Source organism: Filicampus tigris, chromosome 10 (genome assembly GCF_054856515.1).
Source record: "Filicampus tigris isolate MCC_2025a chromosome 10, RoL_Ftig_1.0, whole genome shotgun sequence".
Taxonomy (NCBI): Eukaryota; Metazoa; Chordata; class Actinopteri; order Syngnathiformes; family Syngnathidae; genus Filicampus; species Filicampus tigris.
Genome location: NC_141226.1, coordinates 8,415,289 through 8,436,392, shown reverse-complemented (window position 1 = coordinate 8,436,392; position 21,104 = coordinate 8,415,289). Strand labels below are relative to the sequence as shown.

The following is a 21,104-nucleotide window of genomic DNA, read 5'->3' as shown; positions in this document are numbered from 1 at the left end:
TTGAAAACTCTGGATGGTTTTTAATGCAGTATGTGCTCAAAGGCTTGAGCTCACCCATGACCCGAGTGAGGACAAGCACTATAGCATATGGATGGATGTGGCAAATAAAGGTATCTATGCCTATACTATACAAAAGGTGCTGAAATTATAACATCCGCAGCAGACTGATTCATTGATTGGTATTGAAAGCAATGTTTTTAATTTGCAGTGGCTTTGTAATACTTGCCCAAACTTGACAATACAAATTAAAAAAACATTAATGACCAGTTAAATTATGAAGGCTCTGTGGTGTCAATTAAAATTGAGCCTAATTTTGTAATGGCAGAATTGTTGATATTGTTCTTGCATTTGATCTCATTAGATTGTGCAGGTGTAGGTAATGTATGCATGGAGGACAGACCTATTATATTCGCATCATCAAGAAGCTTCTGGTAGCTGTACGATGAAGTTTTTTGGCAGCTGAAGCAAATGCCTTAATCATTTTAGAAAGATGTCAGTTGTCAAGCGTGGCTTCTTGGTTCTCCTGGAAAGGCATGAGGAAATTGCACTGCACTGAGATTTGGCTGCAGCTACTTATCAATCCAGCATGTCAGCGCCGCTCTAAATGAGACACAGTGGTGCTATCAGAACAGCCGGTCTGGGCTGAGGGCAGACCCATAGAGAAGAGGATCATCACGAGATCCAGAGAGCAAGTGAAGAAAGCCGGCCGCATGAATTTGACAAATGTTTTGTTCAATCATGATCCGTCACCGGACATAAAATTGGGGTTATGCTCAAATTGACGACTCAAGTGTCACCCTCCAATACTGCAGGCTGATGTCTGAATCCATTTTCAGGGAAAATGGAATCCATTTTGGGTGTTATTTATTAGAATCGTATTCCATTATGCTTTGTATAGTTTAATATTGGATTTACACCGGCTCCCTTTGTTGTAGCTCCTTAAGAAAAGCCTTATTTATTACAAATGCAAAACAAATCATTTGAACAAAGGTCTTTTCTCTTTTTGAAGTCAACTCGTGAGCAATTTTCCCATGTAGCCTTTCACAGCCTTTGTCAGACTTAAAGTGAAGGGGCCCAGGATGAACCATAGACCACATAATAGACCCGATTGGATTTTTAATTGTGTTTTTCTACCATGTGAGCGATGAAGCTGAAGACAGAAAATAAAATGGTTGGATAGGAGAGTGCACCACAAATCTCTCCTAGGTAAGTACGAACAAAACAGAGGCGATCTGTATACACTGATGACTCAGCGGAGGAATGGACTCTGCTGTGTGAAAGAGACCATTCCATCAAGGGTGCATTTTTACCCGCCTTCAAGTGTTGCAAATGTGTAGAGAAAAGGGGGGAAAAAATAAATCACCTTTGTTGTGTGCGCAGCCTTTCGTATATTCTCATTGTAAGGTGGTAAAGAGAAAAGTGAGAAAACGGACTTTAGCGCTGTGGTTCAGTATCAGCGCGGATAAAATTGAGTTCATGATGGGAAGATGCTACTCTGCTAATGGAAATCTCATAGCCTATAGTGGTAACGAACCAAAGGCTTTATAACTTGGAAGACAACTCAAACTTTAGAGGAAAGTTATGCTCCAAAGACCGCTCAAAAAGGTTCAGCCAGTCCGTCAACAGGAGTTATCGCAAAAGACTTGATACTAGGGCTTGGTATTACATCTGTTTTGGCTTTTTGAAGACTCCAATTGCAAAAGGACCAACCTCAAAGAGTCTTAAAGTCAAGTCAACCTCAAAATTGTGTTTATATGTTCTATGCATCCAGACTAGTCTAAGCACGCCCTTCTGCTTGATAGTGTGTTTGTGGAAGATGAGTTAAGCTGCAAAATCCACCAAAGCTAGCTATAGCTCAGTACACCAGTAGTTTATTTATTTCTCTGGACAATCCAAATTGTTGTATTGGCTATGCTTAATGTTTGTGCAATAGTTCTGATTGGTTTTCCCTCTACTCGGAACTTCAAAATGGTTTCCTTTTCTCCCATAGAAAGCTCCCTGGTCTTCATGTTTGCTTAACAGAAAATGCAATTTTCACATGGGAAACCCAAAGCCAAAAACAAGCACTATCTAATGTTTAAGCAATACATGTAAAAGGCAACATGTTCCAGTACTTTTGCTCACTTGAAAAGTGGGCGGTTTCAAACAAGATGCTCTGTCCTGAGTTGTTAACACACTTCGATTTAAATACCATGAAATTAAAGCTGCAATTCTGAACTTGGTCATATTTATCTTTTGAGCTGGAACCAAATGTCTTCAGTTCAGAAGTGTGGTGGACATGGGAATTTCATGAGATTCCCAAACAGCCGGAAATGGAAACTGTATCCATCGTTATTTGTGTTACAGCTTTCGACCACTACCTAGCCAATATTTCTTTTATGTTTACACTTTAGAATCATTTTGAAAAAAGTTCCAATTCCTCTGAAAGCTGGGTGCAGGAGGGAGGGGAGGGGCAAAAGCCATTATTTTTTGTGTCCAGCCAGCATTTTCCATTAATTCTCTGTAAAATGACAAAACAATAAGTAGAAGTAAATAAAATATGACGAACAGGAGCAGGAGGTTGATATCATTAAAGTTGACGGCTTGGTGATTGTCCAGATTTAAATTATTCAGTCCTGGTGGCCGTGCCATTCTTTCAACAATTTGCTGTTAAAACATTTGGCACTGCACCTAAGCGGTGTTAAAGGCCATGTGTACACTATCTTGAATTAGGTTAAAGCCTAACCCTTCCAAAAACAATTTGCTCAAAGTGTGTGTTTTGGCCACAGACTACTGTGAGCTGCGCAAGCAGGAAAAAGCTGCTGAGGCGCGCTGACTAAAAGGCCATGGTCAATCTCACTGCACATACAAAATTGGTAATGGTGATGCGATGGTGATATTTTGGGCCACTTTCATGAAGCCCTTGAAAACCTTTCTGCATTTGTGTGATCATTTATCTTCCACACACAACCATATATTTGGGTTGAAATTACATTGCACAGCTACACTTAGGTTTTTCACCACTCAGCTTCTGAAGGAGGTTACATTCGCCATACATGACAAACAGTAATAGGTTTTCTGATAGGGCTGAGGAAGGAGCCTTGAACATTCATGGCAGCACACTCAATACCCTGCTCATTGTCACCACCGTGTGGACAAAGGAGTGCCAGATTCACAAAACGCTTGTTTAAACTGAAATGACCAAACTCCTATCCCATCCTCTTAAAATGCACCAACACCAAAATGACGATCTTGAACAGCAGAACTGTGTGAGTAGGTGTGGTATTATATTTTAATCTCATTTTAAGGAATACAAAGCCCTTGCACCCCACACACTGACCCAACCCACCCCAACAAGAAAAAGTGTGCACAAGATAATCTGGTGGAATCTACTGAGGAAAAAAAAAAAAAAAAAAAAAGTGGGGATACACAACAGCTGAGAGAGAAAATTGCTTTCTGGGTGTGTACAAATGCAGTTCAATGTGATCTCTGGGTTGTTCATGGACTTCGTTGCGTGTGTATATATATATTTTAAAAAAAAAATTAAGTCACAAATGAAGCCTCGTGAGCCAAATTTGAATGTTGAAGTCAATGGCTACTGCAGTATAACAAAATGAAAAATCTATTTCAAACTTCATTTAAAAATAAAAATAAAAATCACCTATTTTCAACTAGGCTTGGCAGTATGACAACCAACAAACTTAATCATCAATAATTTACATGACTGTTAATTCAGTCACTTAGCTATTTTACACTCACTTGCTACACAGCACAAAAGGAATGAAACATTTCTCCCCAATTCGGGTATTAGGGAAACACGCAAGTTTTACAGTTATTAAAAAAAAAAAAAAAAGAAGCAATTATAAAGCATAACTGATCAAGCAATCACATTAAATTGACCTCATCATACTAGCAGCTGTCCTAGGTCCAATAATGTATGCTCCCCCCAAAATAATGGCTTTCAAACATCACAAGTCTAGAGATAATTTACTGTGATTTCCCAGTGCAGTGGCATCAATGGAACATAAATTCCCATTAATTGGAATACCAACACTTGAACTTTAAAAATGTCATGTTTATCTCGTGTCATGACATGAGAATCAGCTGCAAGTTGAATGGAATGGTGATTATTCCGAGGGAGGGGGAAAAAAAAAAACAATACTAACATCACTGCCAATGAAGCCATACATTTCTGATGCATGATTCATTGGACATATTAAACCAAAGTCCATGTGAGAATCTTGGAAGGTGGATGTGACTGACAAGACCATGGATCCACGAAACACTCGTCGCCAATATTATGGTATTTTTGAAGAAAATTAACTCATCTTTTCCTGACCACAATACCTAAACGCACCTGAAAACAAACTCTGTACGATAAACACGATCCGAGAAGGTGCCGTTTGAAAAGAGCCTGAGGTCCTCTGCTTCCAGCTTGGTGAGCCATCGTTTCACCTTTCAATGAGAGCGACTCGCATGGAGATTGGGGGGCGGAGAGGGGATGTGGCAAGACATGTTCAGGATGATGAATCTCACCCTTGGAAAGCTGCTGCCTTTTAAGAGCATCTCTCAGTTGCTCATGTAGGGGCGATAAACAGACAAGAGCAGCTGCACTCGTCTGGTCGGCTGTTTATAGACCTTGTAAGCCATCCGTCCCAGTCGGGTCCATCAGACCATGTAAGAGTTCTGGTTCTTCAGCTTGTCCAGCTCTTTGCTCTGCTGCCTCAGAAACAAGATTCTGGAGATAATGTGCAACGGGACAGTTAGTCTAAGAATGAGTAGCATCAGTAACCCATTCATAGTCCTTCGGCTCACCTTTGTTCCCTCAGGGTGGCCTGAATTTCACTGACTCTGACCAGGGAGCGAAGGTTTTTCATCTCGGTGCACAGCTCCGACATGTACAGGCTGCCCATGTTGTGGATGTCCTCACGCAGCCGGGCCGCCTGGCACAAAGACGTTGTTTATTATCGGGAAACAGCATGACAATCACTTCATCTGTCACAATCACTAAACAAAACACTGCATCGACATTTGCCCGGGATGATCGGACAAGAATGGAACAGCTGCAGTACAGTTCATTAACTTTAATTATTGCAATATAGTGCGGTTGGGAGTCTAATAAAATGGTGGAGTGCAAGCTCATTTCGGTACCAACGGAGGACATAAATGGAGTGCTGCTTGTAAGCTGGTGAACCGTCAAACATGGTTTCTGTTTTTGGTGGGGGGAAAAAGAATATTAAAATAACCTTTTTAACCATACATTCAATCCCAATTTGTAAAGGACACATTCCAAATAATCAGCACCAAAATAAAACGAGATAAATTTCCATTATTTTCACAAATCTGAAAATTTGATTTTACAAAAGTATATGAAGCCTTTAATTATCAACTTGCGGTTCCTCCTTTTGGAGCCATTACTTCAAACATTTTCTGCAACCAATAAATAGTGTTAAATATTGCAATACTACTGATATCGCAACACATGTTTTTCCAATATTGTGTAGCCCTAGTTTTAACAAACGTAAAAATACGTCACACATAATGAGTTTTAATTGTGTCTACTTTCAAATTTGTGTCTTGTGCATTATTACCAAGGTGACATGTATAGTACAGGAATGGGCTGACAATCGGTTTGACGATTCACCATGGTTAAGTCAAGGTTTCAATAACCGCTAATATTGGCTGTCACCAGTAATCATCTTTTTTTTCTTTTCTTTTGGAGGGGACTTATGAGCAGCGCACAATATTTCTATATTTCTAAAAAAATTAATTCAAAATATCGCACCAGTGATGGGACACTGGCTGGCTAAGAAGAATTAAAATAGAAGCATGTTAGTATTTATCTATTTATTCAAATTTAACATGGTACACGCTTCTTCATGTACTAAATATTATATATTTGGTTTAAAAACAAAATAGATTGTGTTCAAAGGGAAAAAATATTGTTTTATTTTTCAAAATACTGCAAAAAAGGACATTTTAGAACTGTAATTTTAATACAGTGATACCATGAAATTGTTAGTTTTGGTCATGGTTATCATACCGTCACAATCTAATATCGGCCCATGCCTAGCACAATATATGCACGTGATCATAATTACATCATACTTTGTTTTTATTTTTTTCCCCACTGTAAACAACTGACTAGGGCTGAACAATTATGGAAAATATTCAAACTGTGATTATTTTCCTAAAACTTGCAACTGCGCTGTTATATGCAAAATTTTTTTTCAACGACCTTTTCAATTAATTTATTTTTTAACGAGCGATTCATCTTTATTACAATAAACAATATCTGCTCTATTATAGATGAAAGGATATTACGATAAAGGTAAATGAAGTGTCTATATGCAAGTGTTTATATCTCTACTACAAAGGTTTAAACTTACTAAATACTTTGACATTTAACATTTAGTACTGTAATTTTTAAGCATTCACCATGACAACATTATTCTATCCTGGAAATCCAGACTCAATCACTCGTCGCATCAAGTGCATTTGTGAGGCGGGGCAAGCCTGAGCAAACAAACAGCCAAATGAACCAACCAGAGCGTACAGGACATGTCTCCTTTTGAAATCAATGCTTTCAGTGCCGTCAGCTGTTGGGGTTTTAATGACTACGTGTTTCTGGTCAATTAAAACGGAGTTTAATGCCAAATGAAACAAACTATCATCACTTCCACGCGCCATTTTGAATGTTATGAGGAGGGCCTTCCGCCGCCGAAGCGTGATGTTGCTAATGAAGGATACGTCACAGCAAGTAAATGAATTTGATCGTAAAGTTCGTTTTGAACCGAGGTCGAGCCACGGTGAAGGGCTTGGTGTGACGTAAACATGACTGTAGCTACGTATACTATACGGTAAATCAGTCAGAAGTCAAACAAAAAACAAAAAGTTCTTTTGAGCCTCACACCTAGATCCGTACGTGAACATAAAAATAAAACCACTCCTTTCAAAAATCACAGCTCATTTTATGTATTATATCTACTATGACAGGGTCTGGTTGGTTGGAACAGCCACTTCAATCTAAGTACAAATGCAGCCAGAATTTTGAATATCAGACGATGGATTCCAGAGAAGTTGACATGAAAAAAATTGCCTTTATGGGGGGCATTTTGGTTTGATACTGCCTATATAGGAGAGAGGGAAAAACACACCTTCAAATTAAAATAACAGTATACTTGATTATTTCTCAACTCCTTGACAGTTTTATTTCACCTGCCACTCAGGGAACCAGGTCACTTCATCAGTCAACTGTTTCTTTTGTGCATTTATTTATTATCTAGGATTTTAGAGGACTTTTAAGTGCTCATTTTTATGATTTTGAGAAAATTCCCCCTAACGGCAGGCTTTTGTCGCATTGCTACTTCATATAGGCTGCGAAAGCTCATGAGAGACTGTGGACGACAGACCAGGAACACCCGTATTTTGCCCAGGTCTGCTCGAGACCTTGACAACAGACACCATCAAAAAAGTTTGACAAGCTTTCGATCTGACAATGTTGTCTCTCTACCTGTTTCTCAGTGTTCTCTGAAGGCCATCCTTGGATATGTTTGATGAGATTCTCATCAAAATGTGCTGCCAGGGAGGGGGTGAAGGACATGGGAGCGTCAGATTGACTTTGACTGGTGGTGCTGGAAGTCGGGTGGGACAACGTTGCACCAGCTGTGTTTGATCCCGTGGAGAGGATCTCCTGGCTGCAGATGATGTAACAACATGTAAAAAGTGAAACTTCCACAATATTTGGCAAAGAAATCAGAACACTGGAGCTCTATAATTCAGTACATTTCACATTCTGTGCCCTAACTACCTTCTTTGCTGCAGAGTCCTGGGGTCTTCGGGACGCTTCTCCGTGTTCTGACCTGGAGGGCCAGAGCCTTGTTTAGCTGAAGATGTATTGCCCTGCAGAGACAAAAAGTACTGCAGGTGAGGGAAAATATGACATAGATATGTCCCCCACAGCCACCCCTTTCAGTGCGGAGGCCCCATGAAGCTAAAAGCTAAAAACAAAAGAAAACAACAAATCTAAAAGACCAAACAATAATAGAAGCTAAGAACTAAAAACAGTAAGGTATGGTAAAAATAGTCCTAAATCAAAAGAAAAAGATAAATGATCCAAAATTATTTAAAAGCCAAACTAAAAAGGTATGTTTTGAGCCTCCCCTTAAAAACATCAACAGTCTCTGCGGACCTGACAGGGGAAAGAAAAAAAAAAAAAAAAAAAAAAAAAACGCATTTTGGAAGCATCAATGGGGTTTCTCACCCTAGTCTGCAAGGACGCAATGGTACTCGGGTGAATATTCAGAAAGTTTTTCTGGTTGCTCTGCGGTGTGCCATTCCGTGGTGACGTGTAAGGTCGTGGTGACGAGGCGTCCGACGTCAGAGATGCGGGGGACTGACTGGAGTGCTGGGCTGAGGATGTCAAAAGAAGGACAGCAAAGGAGAGGGTAATGCATTCATGCAGCATGACGAACGTGTAGAACAGTGACTCGCAAACACTGTAATGTGCCACGGAAATGTATCCAATACTCTTCACTTAACTGTAGGGAGAATGTTTATCTGCTAGCTAATGTACATAAAACAACTAATCAATCTTTGTTCATCTATCTCAGTGTTTCTTCATTGAGTGAAGGCACATATTTCACATAAGAAAAAATTTCACGGCACACCACTTAGCAAAACTATTCACAAAAAGTGGATATGCAGGTAAACGATGTACCTTTACCTCTAGTGGAAGAGAATTTAATTGTTTTGCCTATTGCTATATGTGCTTGGCCTACATAAATCAACAAATCAACAAAAACAAATGAGAAAATAATTTATATTTGTCTTAATTGACAGTGGATAATTTTCCATGGCACACCTAATGATCTCTCATGGCACACTAATGTGCCGCAACACACTGGTTGAAAAATCACTGATCTATCTATGCCAGCAACATATAGTGACAGGCAGAGCAATGAAATACTCTTCCGATAAATCAATCGCCTTCATGTAAACTCCAGGGCCACTCAATGGCGGAAGGTGCAACTGACCTGTGTATCCACTTGTTGCCATGCATACAACAGAATAAAAGCATTGTATTCAACTAGTAAATTGAGATGGGATCATCATTACACTAGATGCAGCATGTACTTTTTGGGACATTTTTTTTGGAGGGATGACGTGAGGTTTTTCCAAAATATATTATGTGCCTTGGCTCAAACAGTAGTCTAAGAATATGTTGGGAATATTAGAATACATGGCAAATGCCAGCTTGAAAACATTGCAAAAGGAACAATTCTGTGATATTGAAAGTGAACCTTTAGTAAATGCAAAATGTGTTTGTCTGAAAGTCAATGACAACACGGTGGGTTTTTGAGAAAGTTTAGGCGTAAAGGACAGCAGGACCTTTGAAATACATGTTTGGTTGGCATCGACAGATGGTGAGGAACAGCGTGGAGGTCGTACCTTGGTTGGCGTGCTGAGCAGCTGAGAGCAGAGCAGTGATGTTGAAAGCGGGTCCAGCAGTGAGGAGCTTATGAAGCACAGACCTCAAGGAAGCTTGGGTGACAGCAGCTGCCAAGACTGGAGGGAGGGAAGATGGCAACGCAGACACACATACATACAGGTGAGTGACACAACATGTGAGTGCAACGCAAAGTACGGCAAAGTTAGAGAACACAGTGGAAATAAACCTCACATGCAATAGTTACTTTTACAAGCATACCCTGGGAACTCATAAAAAGGGTGGAAAAAACAGGAAGCTTTCGAACGCTATGTAAATAATATCGGGTGTCATAGCTAGAGTCAGGTCAGAAAGAATCATGGCTGGCCAATATGGCAGAGAAAAAGCACATTCCTTCATAACTTAACATTTAAAAGAAACAATAAAATTAGCCATCTAACTGCTTGGCTCGGCTGGTTTGTAAGTCTATTGAAGCGTAACATCACACCGCCCCTGTATAGAGAAACAAAGTTCCAACATATTAACCCATTAAGGCCGGGAGCGCATAACCGCATTTCTACCACTAAAGCTAGGAGCGCTGTTGCGTCTTTCTACCCTTAAAGCCGGGAGAGCGTTTATGTCGTTTTCTTTTATTAATTAAATTCCCGGTCTCTTAGCCAATGAAATACATCAGAATATACCCGTGACGGTGTCGTGACCCCTCTGAGGATGTCGCGGAATATTTTCAAGCATAATGGTGGACTTGGAAGTGATATAGACTTGTCGACAAAACGTGATATATGGTTAAAATATATGTTTGTAGACAATTACGCTACCGACGTCTCTAACAGAATAGAAGATGGTAATTCCTACTAGATTTTTTTTTAATTATTAAATATAGTGACACTTTATTTTTACATCTTCGATTGAAAAGGTAAATAATAATGAACTCAGGCCTGTGTGAAAGCCACGTCTAAGCTCTCAAGTTCTTTTGGAATTATGTTTCTGTCTGCTACAGGGGCTGAGATATCAATTATTTTGTAGGTGTTGAATTTCTTGGAGAACCTCAGGTTTAAGAAGGTTATTCTGTAGTCGCCCATAGGTTTTGGTTTAGGTCTTAATGGATTAAATAAATATTTCCTAAATTAGGCACAATCCATTTGTCAATCTCACCCTCATTGAGTTTAGCCATGTCCATGCCGCCATTGTTCATCTGCAGAGTAGCTTGAAGTGCAGGCAGAAGCTGGCGCAGGAGGGCTGGATCCTGAAGCAGTGCTGGTGATGAGGATTGGGCACTTTGACTTAACTGCCCGGTAGAGGAGGACGAGGAGGTGGTAGATGTGGTGGAAGATGGGTTTAGGGTCTGAGAGGAAGAGGACATGGGGCCGGAAATGGACGCATTGGACTGGTCTCCTGAAGTGTTCTCTGTGAAGACAAGAACAAACATGCTTACTTTTAAGATGCTCATTCAGGAGCATTTTTTGTGGTAAAAAATAAACAGTCACATCAAAACTAATGTTTAAATGGGAGACAACACACAACTGCCATAATTCAAAATGTCTCAGATAAACCACAAATAATTTAACATTTAGCATGCGATTGTATGTGATTCGTTAATTCTGAACACCACAACCCCAAAGAATAGAAGAGAAAGAGCACACGAGTAAACTTGTTTATTTTTTTTACCATTTTTCAACATGTTTTTTTTTTTTTTTTTTTAACTGAGTTGTAAAAATAGGTCACGCTCACAATGGCAAAAATTCTGTAATGGTTTAATCTTGGTCTCATTCCTTCAATGTCACAATAATCTTGCATCTGAATAATGTGGGTGAATAGTCAGACTTTCTACATCCACTATGTGTAATGGCTTCAATGACCATCGCGTTACATCATTGCTATCTCGGAATGTCTTTTATTGACTGAATACCATTGGGTTCATTAACACATGGTTAGCAGTTATGACTCATGTTTAACTGTTATGACTGTTGGTTCAATGCTCAGCTGCATCTAATCGGCTTAATTTGTATGCGACCAAGATCAGCGCTCACAGTTGTCTCCTTTGGGTACTGGTGAACTAAAGCAGAACTGCACAAAGATGTATTTTTCTCCAGCAGACTTCAGCCTGAATGGACAATTAAATACGAATCGAAAGGGGACGACTGATGAACCAATTCTAAAATGTGGATATCCTCTCAGACTGTAAACAGTGGCCTGTGAAGTATTATCAGAACTAGGAACAGCCTAATGTGAGGTAGTTTCAACAACTTTCACATGTTAATTTGTAAGAACACGTAACAGCTTCTTCCAAAGCAAATTAACAGCAGTACAGATGAATTAGGGCTGCCACAAACGATTATTTTGCTAGTCAACTAATCGGATAATGTAATGTAAATCACGTCAAATCGCAGCAACAAGTTGCTGCTCTTATATCAAACTATCATTCGCTGACAGCTTGAATTCTTTATGTACAAACTAATTATAACGAAAATTAAGATGATAGTGCATTCAACTTGTATTAAACTTTGCAAATATGATTAATAAATGAGGGAGCAGCTTAAATTGATGTCGATATTCTAGCAATACTTAGCTGTAATTGTTTAGTGCATATTAAAATGAAACCAAAACTATATGCTATGCAGAGTTGCACTAATACATCCAACCATCCATTATCGATACCGCTTATCCTCACAAGGGTCGCGGGGCGTGCTGGAGCCTATCCCAGCTGTCTTCGGGCAGTAGGCGGGGGACACCCTGAATTGGTTGCCAGCCAATCGCAGGGCACACAGAGACAAACAAACATCCGCACTCACAATCACACCTAGGGGCAATTTAGAGAGTCCAATCAACTTACCATGCATGTTTTTGGAACGTGGGAGGAAACCGGAGTGCCCGGAGAAAACCCACGCAGACACGGGGAGAACATGCAAACTCCACACAGGGAGGCCAGAGCCGGGATCGAACCCACGACCTCTGAACTGTGAGGCGGTGCACTAATACAGTGATTACTAAATGACAGTGAATACCTATAAACACAAAAAATACTTTTATACATATTTCACTCTTCTTGGGCACCAAGACTTTTTTTTTATTTTAAACATAGGAGGGAGTGAAATCAGACGAGTAAATTGGGAAAATGCACTGTGCTGAAGAAAACTAAAATAAACACTTGTATTGGTTTATAATTTTGTCTTCATTTAACCTTTATCCACTGTGCTGAAGAAAACTAAAATAAACACTTGTATTGGTTTTTAATTTTGTCTTCATTTAACCTTTATCCAAAAGGTTTTGTTTGTCTTCACTAGTACGCATAATTTAAAAGTAGTACGCAAAAGGTGGTATGCTCCTGGAACAAAAAGAAATTACTTTTTTTTTCACTATAACATAGTATATTGCACCAAACTTAATTATGGATTTCATTGTTATGTCGATGAGTGGCAAATATGTCACTTTTGTGTTACTTTGACAGCTGATATTTCCCGGTTCATGAATGCATCACTCCACTCGCTAGAGCAAGCGAGAGAGCGAGCAAATCTTCCTGCTTCAATGTCCACCACGGACATAGACACACACTGTTTTGGTTGTTAATAAACGCCTAACCCTAACCCACTGACTAATGCCTCCTGAATCCATGCATTGTGTTACGTTACAGCAAACACACACCGTAACGTGTGTATGCTAACTAAAGCTATCTTAAGGACACGACTGTGCCTATGTCAGAATTGAAATCAAGCATAAGCCACAACTTGCTTCCTTTTTTAAATGATCGAGCATCCCCGTCGTGCTGCCATTAAAGGCAGGTTTGCGTTGTATTGAGTATATTTGGTGAAATGCGCCGTAACATTCAGACTCTGTTGCCAACACGAGTCCGCCCTTACAATACTTTACCCACAATGCTTCTGTTTACATCACAGATGACCCAGATTACCACTACTGCGCATCTGTGCTGCAGATAAGTAAACAGCCAGCGGGAGAAGTGCAAGACGAGGAAGTGTCGAGAGAAAAACAATGCTCCAAGTAAACATATAAATAAACGAGTAAGACGCGCCGACTATTAGAATTAATTGTCCACGATTTGGATCGCCAATGTCGTTGTGATTAGTAGACTTAGCTTGGCAGCCCTAGTATCAATATAGCTCAGTCATTGCAATAGGTCCAAAACGAGGTCCAGACAACACTTGTTCCCACGTTACGTCTGCCTGTGTCTCTGCATTTGTGGGGCACCGACAGAGTGAGCCCCGCGCCCCTCTTGACACAGAGTTAAGATGCATTGCTGCATTTTTTTACCCTCATTTTTGCCAGCTAAAAATTTTGGTTTGGTATTGGTACCGATACTTAGTCCTTTAATACAGTGTAGTGTTGTACTAAAATTTTAAATATCAACATGGTGGCCAAACAGATGAAAATCGACTACATCAGGGGTTAGCAGCATTTTTGAAAGTGAGAGCTACTTCTTCAGGACTGATTAATGCGCAGGGATATCAGTTTGACACATGGTTCTGGAATAACTTTTCTAAAATTACCTTGAATTAAGTTCATAATGAATTAGATTTCTGTGTTTCTTAGTGAAGACACTCGATTATATTTCATAAGACAGTCATAATCATAAGCAATGATTTAACCTGTTAGGAAACAAAAATCAACATCACTTCCTATTTTCTTTGTTGGTTTTTCAGAAATCATGAAAACCTGAACCCAATGCTGATTGGTTTTATTAATTTCATTTCAGGGGTGAATTGAATGATCTGGTTAACTAAGGAAACAGCTGATTTAAGGTGACAGGCATCATGAGATGTTTATGGTATATTTTGTGTCAAAATATGACAGGCCATCATTTTAAGAAAGTAAAAATATGCAATACTTTATTCTATAAATCGATGCAATTATTAACAATTTCGTCACTTTGTTACTGAGCTATATTCAAAACAAGCCCACAAGGCTTGAGGTCCCTGCGGGCTCCACTAAATTACATGTAGAGTACATGTATACTTGCTAGATAGATAACAAGAGCTTTATTTTGATTGACACTGAGTTAATGTATTATTGTGGTTGCACTTTGCAGAAGAAGCTTGTATTTGTAGATAAGCAAATGTATCAAGGGCAAAAGTTTACGCCTGTGAAAAAAGTTATCAACGATTTACTGTTGAGAGGAAGTAAAAATGGTGCAATATTATAGAACTGAAGTATAAAACTTTTTTTGCAAAATTCATTGCAAAGATTGAATCCACTGATACGGCTCAGGTACTTCATTAAAAGTCAAGTACTGATTTTTCAACATGACTGAGCCAGCTTCTGTCTTACTTGTAGCTTTGTCCTGCAAGGCCTCTTGTCTGTAATCCATGTCCCGGGGGAAACTGTTTGCCGCCAACTTGGCTGGGTCTTTCTGCCGTTGCTCTCTGGAGTAGATGCAAAACTGCAGTTACTACGACTAAGAAGCAATGTGTTCTGACACTGGGCGCAAACACACGTCGGTTCAAGTGGTGCACCCATTGCTCCTGTCACACACTAACTGCAACGAATAAAGCTCTTGGTTTAACATGTTGCACTCAATGTTTGAATTTCATTTAAGATGGCTTGCCTCTCCAACAGGTCCTTGGGCTTCTCCCACTGGGAGACCTCAGTCCTACAGTTGTAGTAGTACTTTTTCCCAGAAGAGCTGATGTGTTCTGTCCAGTCGTCTGCTGGGTCCTGGTCATAAAATAGAGCATTTATATTTCATCATTATTATGGTCATCATTATCATGGCCAAATAAGGTAAGTCTAAATACGAATGTGATGTATTAAGGTTAGGTATTAACTAAGGCAGTGTTTCCTAACCAGTAGTACGCTTACCCCTTGGTGTATAAGAGCACAATGCGGTATGTGGAAACATTTATATCCAAGAATATTTTATATTATTTACTCCATCAGGCGCAGGGGAAATGTGCACAACTACAGCCAATCAGAGTCCAGCTTTTCCTTCTAACTTTGTATTGCAAGTTTCAGTAGACAGAATCCGTCAATAAATTAAAGCAGCAGCAGTAAACAAAGTAATAGTCACAAAAGGACTGAAGGTGCAGTTAAAGGCACAGTTGATAGGCAGCCATGACTTCTGAACATGAAGCTATTTGGACAAGAGAAGTTTCTCCCCATCGCATTTGTGACAGTATCCAGATCGACATGGTGGAAGCTGTTGTGCAAGGTATGTCGTCAAAAACAAGGCAATACAACAAACTTAATTTGAACAAGTAGCACCCAAGTGGACAGCCTAAGAGTACGAGTTGAGTTTGTACAGCCTGCCCACATAAACATTAGCAGTTTAGCCACCAATAACCAGCCGGCGACCACCTGACGAAAGCAACCATCAACCGTGTCAAATTTTGATCATGCAAATTTCTAAGTATCAACGATGCTAATGTTGTATGTAGGATCATAACTGAAGAAATGTGTTTACATTCAAGGTGCATTCGTTATTCCTGAGGGCTCCATTTTAGTAGTTCACTGTGTTATTTTATATTGTTCTACATTTCTTTTACTGTTGATTAAAATGTTTGAAACAAACAAAAAAAAGTTGAATGTTTACTATATAATTATCTTTTTTGTCCATCCCAATGCTTTAAAAATGGCAATTTAAAAGCAATGGGAAATAAAAAAATGTTTTCATAGATTTTCATAGCGCCGTCGCCGTCGCGCATCCACCAACCCGTGCCTCCAAATAACTTTCATTGCTGCACAGAAAGCCACTGTGCTGCTTGTGTGGTACTTTTTGGATTGCGCAGTGCATAGACGTTCATGGCAAGGGAACCGACCACGAGCACGGCGAGGCAATAGACAAAAAAGCTTGAGAATACTTCTGTTCATGCACAGTTAACAGTACACAAGTATACATAAAATGTTACGTGTGGGCATTTTTCACTTTTTTCCTTGATTAAGGGCTAAATAAATAAATTCAACTTGACTACAGATGTAAATTAGCCAACAGCTATATTTTGACATTTTTATGTAAATGCCTTATTATACACTCTCTTTTTAAATAAATAAATACATTTTTTTTACATATATACAGTAAGTAAGTTATTCAAACAGACAAATTGGTCCATCTTGTGATCGGATCAGTGGTTGGTTATCGTTTTTTATTTTAAACTCGCTATCGGTGATCAGTGTTTGGCTCCAAAAATCCTGATCGTGTAAAGCCTACTAATAAAAAGTGATATTCATGTGAAGACTGATCATGTTAATGTTCCCACAAAAATGATCAGTAAAGATGTAACAATGAAGTAAAGAGATACAGTAAATATAAATGTATACAACACTTTGCTTCAATAATTCTCTGCGTCACTTCTAACACATTGCTAGAAAATCACCTCCCATTACTGGTGAACTATGGTATTTTAAAAACCAGGCCCGCAGGCTACTCGTGGTACTTGCCCGCAGTCACCATGTGGGATAGAATGTGTGTAATTCCTATGGGAAAATTTGCTTTCAATTTTTTTTTTTTTTTTTAAAAGTAAGTTGACCACAATCACAGAACAGATCTTGTTTGACCTCTGCGTGTTCATTTAATCATATGAAATAACTTCAATTAAATGAGTCGCCGTCCTATAGCAAAGAGACTGCAAGTTTTAATCACATAGTGTTGTGTTGTTACTAAGTTAAGGAGAAAGTCTTACTCGATCTGCATGCTTGCTCTGAGCTGAATGCGAGTCAGCACCATGGTGGGAGCTGTTGTTTTGAGAGTTCTCATGAGGAGATTCGCTGGTCCCTAGAAAAAAACATTCATAATGTAACATCAAATGCAAGAAAAAGACTGCACACAGTACGTTACAGCTGAATATAGGGGAGTAAAAACTCTTTTTTTTAAAGTGGAAAAATAACCATTCACAAAGGAAAAACCTTGTTTTCCTCACAAATACTAGGGATGCACCAATACCAGTATCAGTGCTGAGACTGTACCTAGTCTGTACTCACAAAAATGTTGCAATCCAATGACACGTACATCACTTCACCAGCCTGACACATAGCGTATTTTACGGACCATTAGGCGCACTGTCTTAATAGGCGCAATATCAATTAACAGGTCTATTTAAAAAAATAATCATAATTCACACAAGACACACCGGGCGTATTATTTTTATGAAGCATTGTATGTTAATTAGTTTACCGTAATTGTATTGTTATGTTTATTTGATAGATTTTGTGCTATTATGGTAGGTTCAGACTGGGCATGAAATATCGGCGTTGTCTCGCTTTTGTTCTCCATGCAACAACATGAGGGTTGCTTCAAGAGGAGGAGGGGATCCTCTGACAGATGAAAAAAAGTTTAAACATCTCTAGTCAATCTGGTGACCGGTGGTGGTTGTGTTATTACTTTGGCTAATGCTAAATGCTATCTTGGTTGACAGTTCAACAGCTGTAAACAAGTCACTGAACTCGCCATTATCTAACCTTTTTGCTCGGTCCCGGCACCTATTGGAAGCTGAATGTGTTGTTCACCTCACACCGGTTTTGTCACAAACAATATTGGAAATCGCCAGAGAAGCTCAGCTACGTGAACGGAAACTCCACAGTCGAAACAAACAGTTCAGACAGTTTTTACAAACTATCAAAATAATCACAAAAATAATGCATTAATTAAAATGAATGATCCTCGGAGTTGCTCCCATGCTGTTGGTGTTTACGTCACCACTTCACATTTACAAGTGACGCTGATTGGGTTGTTGGATTGGTGTGAATGAAACAAAAACCCTCTATTTTCTTTCTTGTTTTCTTTCCTAAAAAGGCAAACTGTGTCAAAAGGTCGATTTCAACGATAAACAGGATGACTTGTTAAGTCATGTAGTTCAAATCCAAGTCGAGTCGAGTCTCTTAGATACCAAGTCACAAGTCAAGTTAAGTCAAATCAAGTCTTTCCAAAGTTTTTGGCAAGCAATTCCTATCTCTATGGGTACATTATAAGAGTCATTACACTTAAGGAGGGAAACTAAGATGATTAAGGTGCAGTAAAGGAATACCCAAAACTATTCAGAAGAGCCTCTAAGACTTACAATCTGCTGAACCAGCCCTAAAGTCCTAAGATTAGCAACTAGAGTCTGACTCGAGTGAAGTCATACGACTTGAGTCGCCTATCTCTGGTACCTACCACCCGGAAATGGCAGCACTCCCGCAACTTGTGTCGGGGGAGTGAGGGAGGATAAGCAGTTCAGAAAACGGATGGATGAACATTGGGTAGAATATTGTTTTGTTTTATGTACCAGCACTTCCTCATTCGTCAGTCAGAGAGCTTCTTTGATTGGCTACATTCCGTCAGAACACAGTTTATGGTGTTAACTATCTCAGGAGAATTTGGGTCCCCCCCCTGCCCGAACACGAATATTTTGGGTTGTGAACCCATTCATTATTTGTCGGCCCAGAGTGGTTTTGGACCCTATTACTGGGACAAATCAACTCTTAACACACCTCGACACATAAGGATAATTTTGAATGATGAAACAATCTTATACGACATAAGATTGTCAGGTGTTTGACGCCCTTTATCGGGAAGGGGCAAAAACAGGCTGATTGTGTTTATGTGTGCACCTAGCCATAGACAACTTTACATTAGCAAATATGGTCATGCTGTACCTCCCCAATAAAGGGTGCGACCAGAGCCTGTGGCAGTGCGACCAATTGAAAATGTTTATTACACAGCGTGGGTTTTCTCCGGGTACTCCGGTTTCCTCCCACATTCCAAAAACATGCATGGTAAGTTGATTGGACTCTCTAAATTGCCCCTAGGTGTGATTGTGAGTATGGTTGTTTGTCTCTTTGTGCCCTGCGATTGGCTGGCAACCAATTCAGGGTGTCCCCCGCCTACTGCCCGAAGACAGCTGGGATAGGCTCCAGCACGCCCCGCGACCCTTGTGAGGAGAAGCGGTATAGATAATGGATGGATGGATATTACCCATGCAATTAAAAGTTTGTGTATAGCCCTGCCTATCAACAAGTACTCAAACAGAAGTATGTGTACTTGTATTCTCTCTGAAAATAAGTGGTATTGGTGCATTCCTAAAATATATATTTTTTTTAAATTCTAAAACCACTTAAAGATAAAGCAAGGGCATGACAAAACCTGGCTTACCATTTTTAGCTCGAACCGTGTGGGAGATTTTTGCCTTGCCATGTCCTGTGCCATCTCCATGTTTGCTGACAGGACTTTCATCTGAGCGGCGCAGCATTTTATAAGGGGGTGTGGACTCTGATGAGCCATCGCGCACCTTGTCATAACGGTGAAGGGTGCTGGTCTGACTCTTTGGCTGAGATTTATGGGTCTGGAAAGCAGAAACAAAGCAGAATCACGTTAGTTGTACTCTGATGTTTAAAAGTATTTTAAGGAGAATGTATAGTGTAAGGGCAACTTTGCAAGATGTTTGCTATGTAAATTGTTCCTAATTTGAGGAGAGATAATCCGATGTCATGCTGACAAGCGTCTGTGGTAAATTGTACCCACACCAACAAAACTATTTATGGAAAACGTGTATTAGCAAATTGTCAAGATTAGCCATCATATTGAAGGAGGACTGAATGTTTATTTTTTTTTCTTTCAATAGTACCTGATAGGACTGGGAATCCCTTCTGTCGGTGCACCTGTGTAGACAAGAAATAATGTTCAAAGCAATGCTGGGTCCTTTGACAGTCAATACTTATCAAGAAATAAATCATGAAGAGGAGCTAACATCTGATAGCCAAAATAGCTTCACTCCGGATAGCATCGTTGATTCCATTGATTTGGAACTATATTCGAACACGTGAAATTGTTGTATTATTATCAAAAGCTTTGGAATTTACACAGTTTTAGCTCTCTCGATGTTTTGGTTAGCGGTAACGATACAGGAAACAGCCGCAACTCTAAACCAATTGCAAATTGTTAGCATTTAGCTCCAGAGGCTAACCGCTACCAGAAAACAAAACACAGCCTGCGATCGATTAATTGCGTAAATTAAATTGGGATGTATCCCAAGCATCAGATGTGGCAGCATTAAGCTGGTGCTTAATTTACCCATCACTGACTCTTGCTGGTTTCCTTGCATACATCACCATCAAGGCCGGAGTGATGTGTGCGTGTATGTGTGTGTTAGCGAGATGGGGGAAACCGTGGCCTCCTGTCTGTCTGTCTGCTCTGCTTTCAGCTCTCTTTTCTGAAGCTTCCTGGATTTACTTTCTTTAGCCGGACAAAGACCTAAAAGCAGCGCACCGACAACCAGCGCGACATAGCGGGTGGTGTTGAGTTAAAACCACCCTGTGAGCATCATTTGGCATACAGACACGGTAAGCTAGGCTCGATTGATGTCGCTAAGCAGAACGCAGCAGTGACGGGGGGGAAACGAAGTCGAATTCCACAGGAATGGATAGCTAAAACAAGTTCCGTTTCTTTCTTTTCAAAATAAAAATAGTACTACGTTAAAAACGCCATGAAATTTAGAAATTACGTCAATGACGCAAACAGAGAGGTGATAACAGATTGAATGCACATTTTAATTGCATATGCTGGCAGTGTAAACCTGAAAAATTAAACAAAGTCCACATTTAGGCAGAATAAAATAATGTTGATGTCCTTACACAAACAGTGTGTTATCATAATTCAAATGTGACGATATTGTCTTGATGATATTGTCTTGATGATATTCTTACCCATTTTCATCGTTACTTGAGCGTACTTTATGTTGAAGAAAAATATTGTATTTCC

At 39.6% G+C, this 21,104-nt stretch overlaps 1 protein-coding gene across 1 annotated transcript; it reads right to left on the bottom strand.

Moving 5' to 3' along the window:
* Window positions 1-3,820: 3,820 nt before the first annotated feature.
* Window positions 3,821-20,747, bottom strand: LOC147140651 (WW domain-containing adapter protein with coiled-coil-like). Its single transcript, XM_086043797.1, has 13 exons — window positions 20,418-20,747; window positions 19,972-20,005; window positions 19,500-19,689; window positions 17,053-17,144; window positions 14,982-15,091; window positions 14,705-14,799; window positions 10,580-10,831; window positions 9,430-9,546; window positions 8,243-8,391; window positions 7,790-7,881; window positions 7,493-7,676; window positions 4,795-4,922; window positions 3,821-4,717 (listed from the first exon to the last, which is right to left on the bottom strand). The coding sequence occupies exons 1-13, from the start codon at window positions 20,456-20,458 to the stop codon at window positions 4,648-4,650; spliced, it is 1,554 nt and encodes a 517-aa protein (XP_085899923.1). The 5' UTR covers window positions 20,459-20,747; the 3' UTR covers window positions 3,821-4,647.
* Window positions 20,748-21,104: the final 357 nt, after the last annotated feature.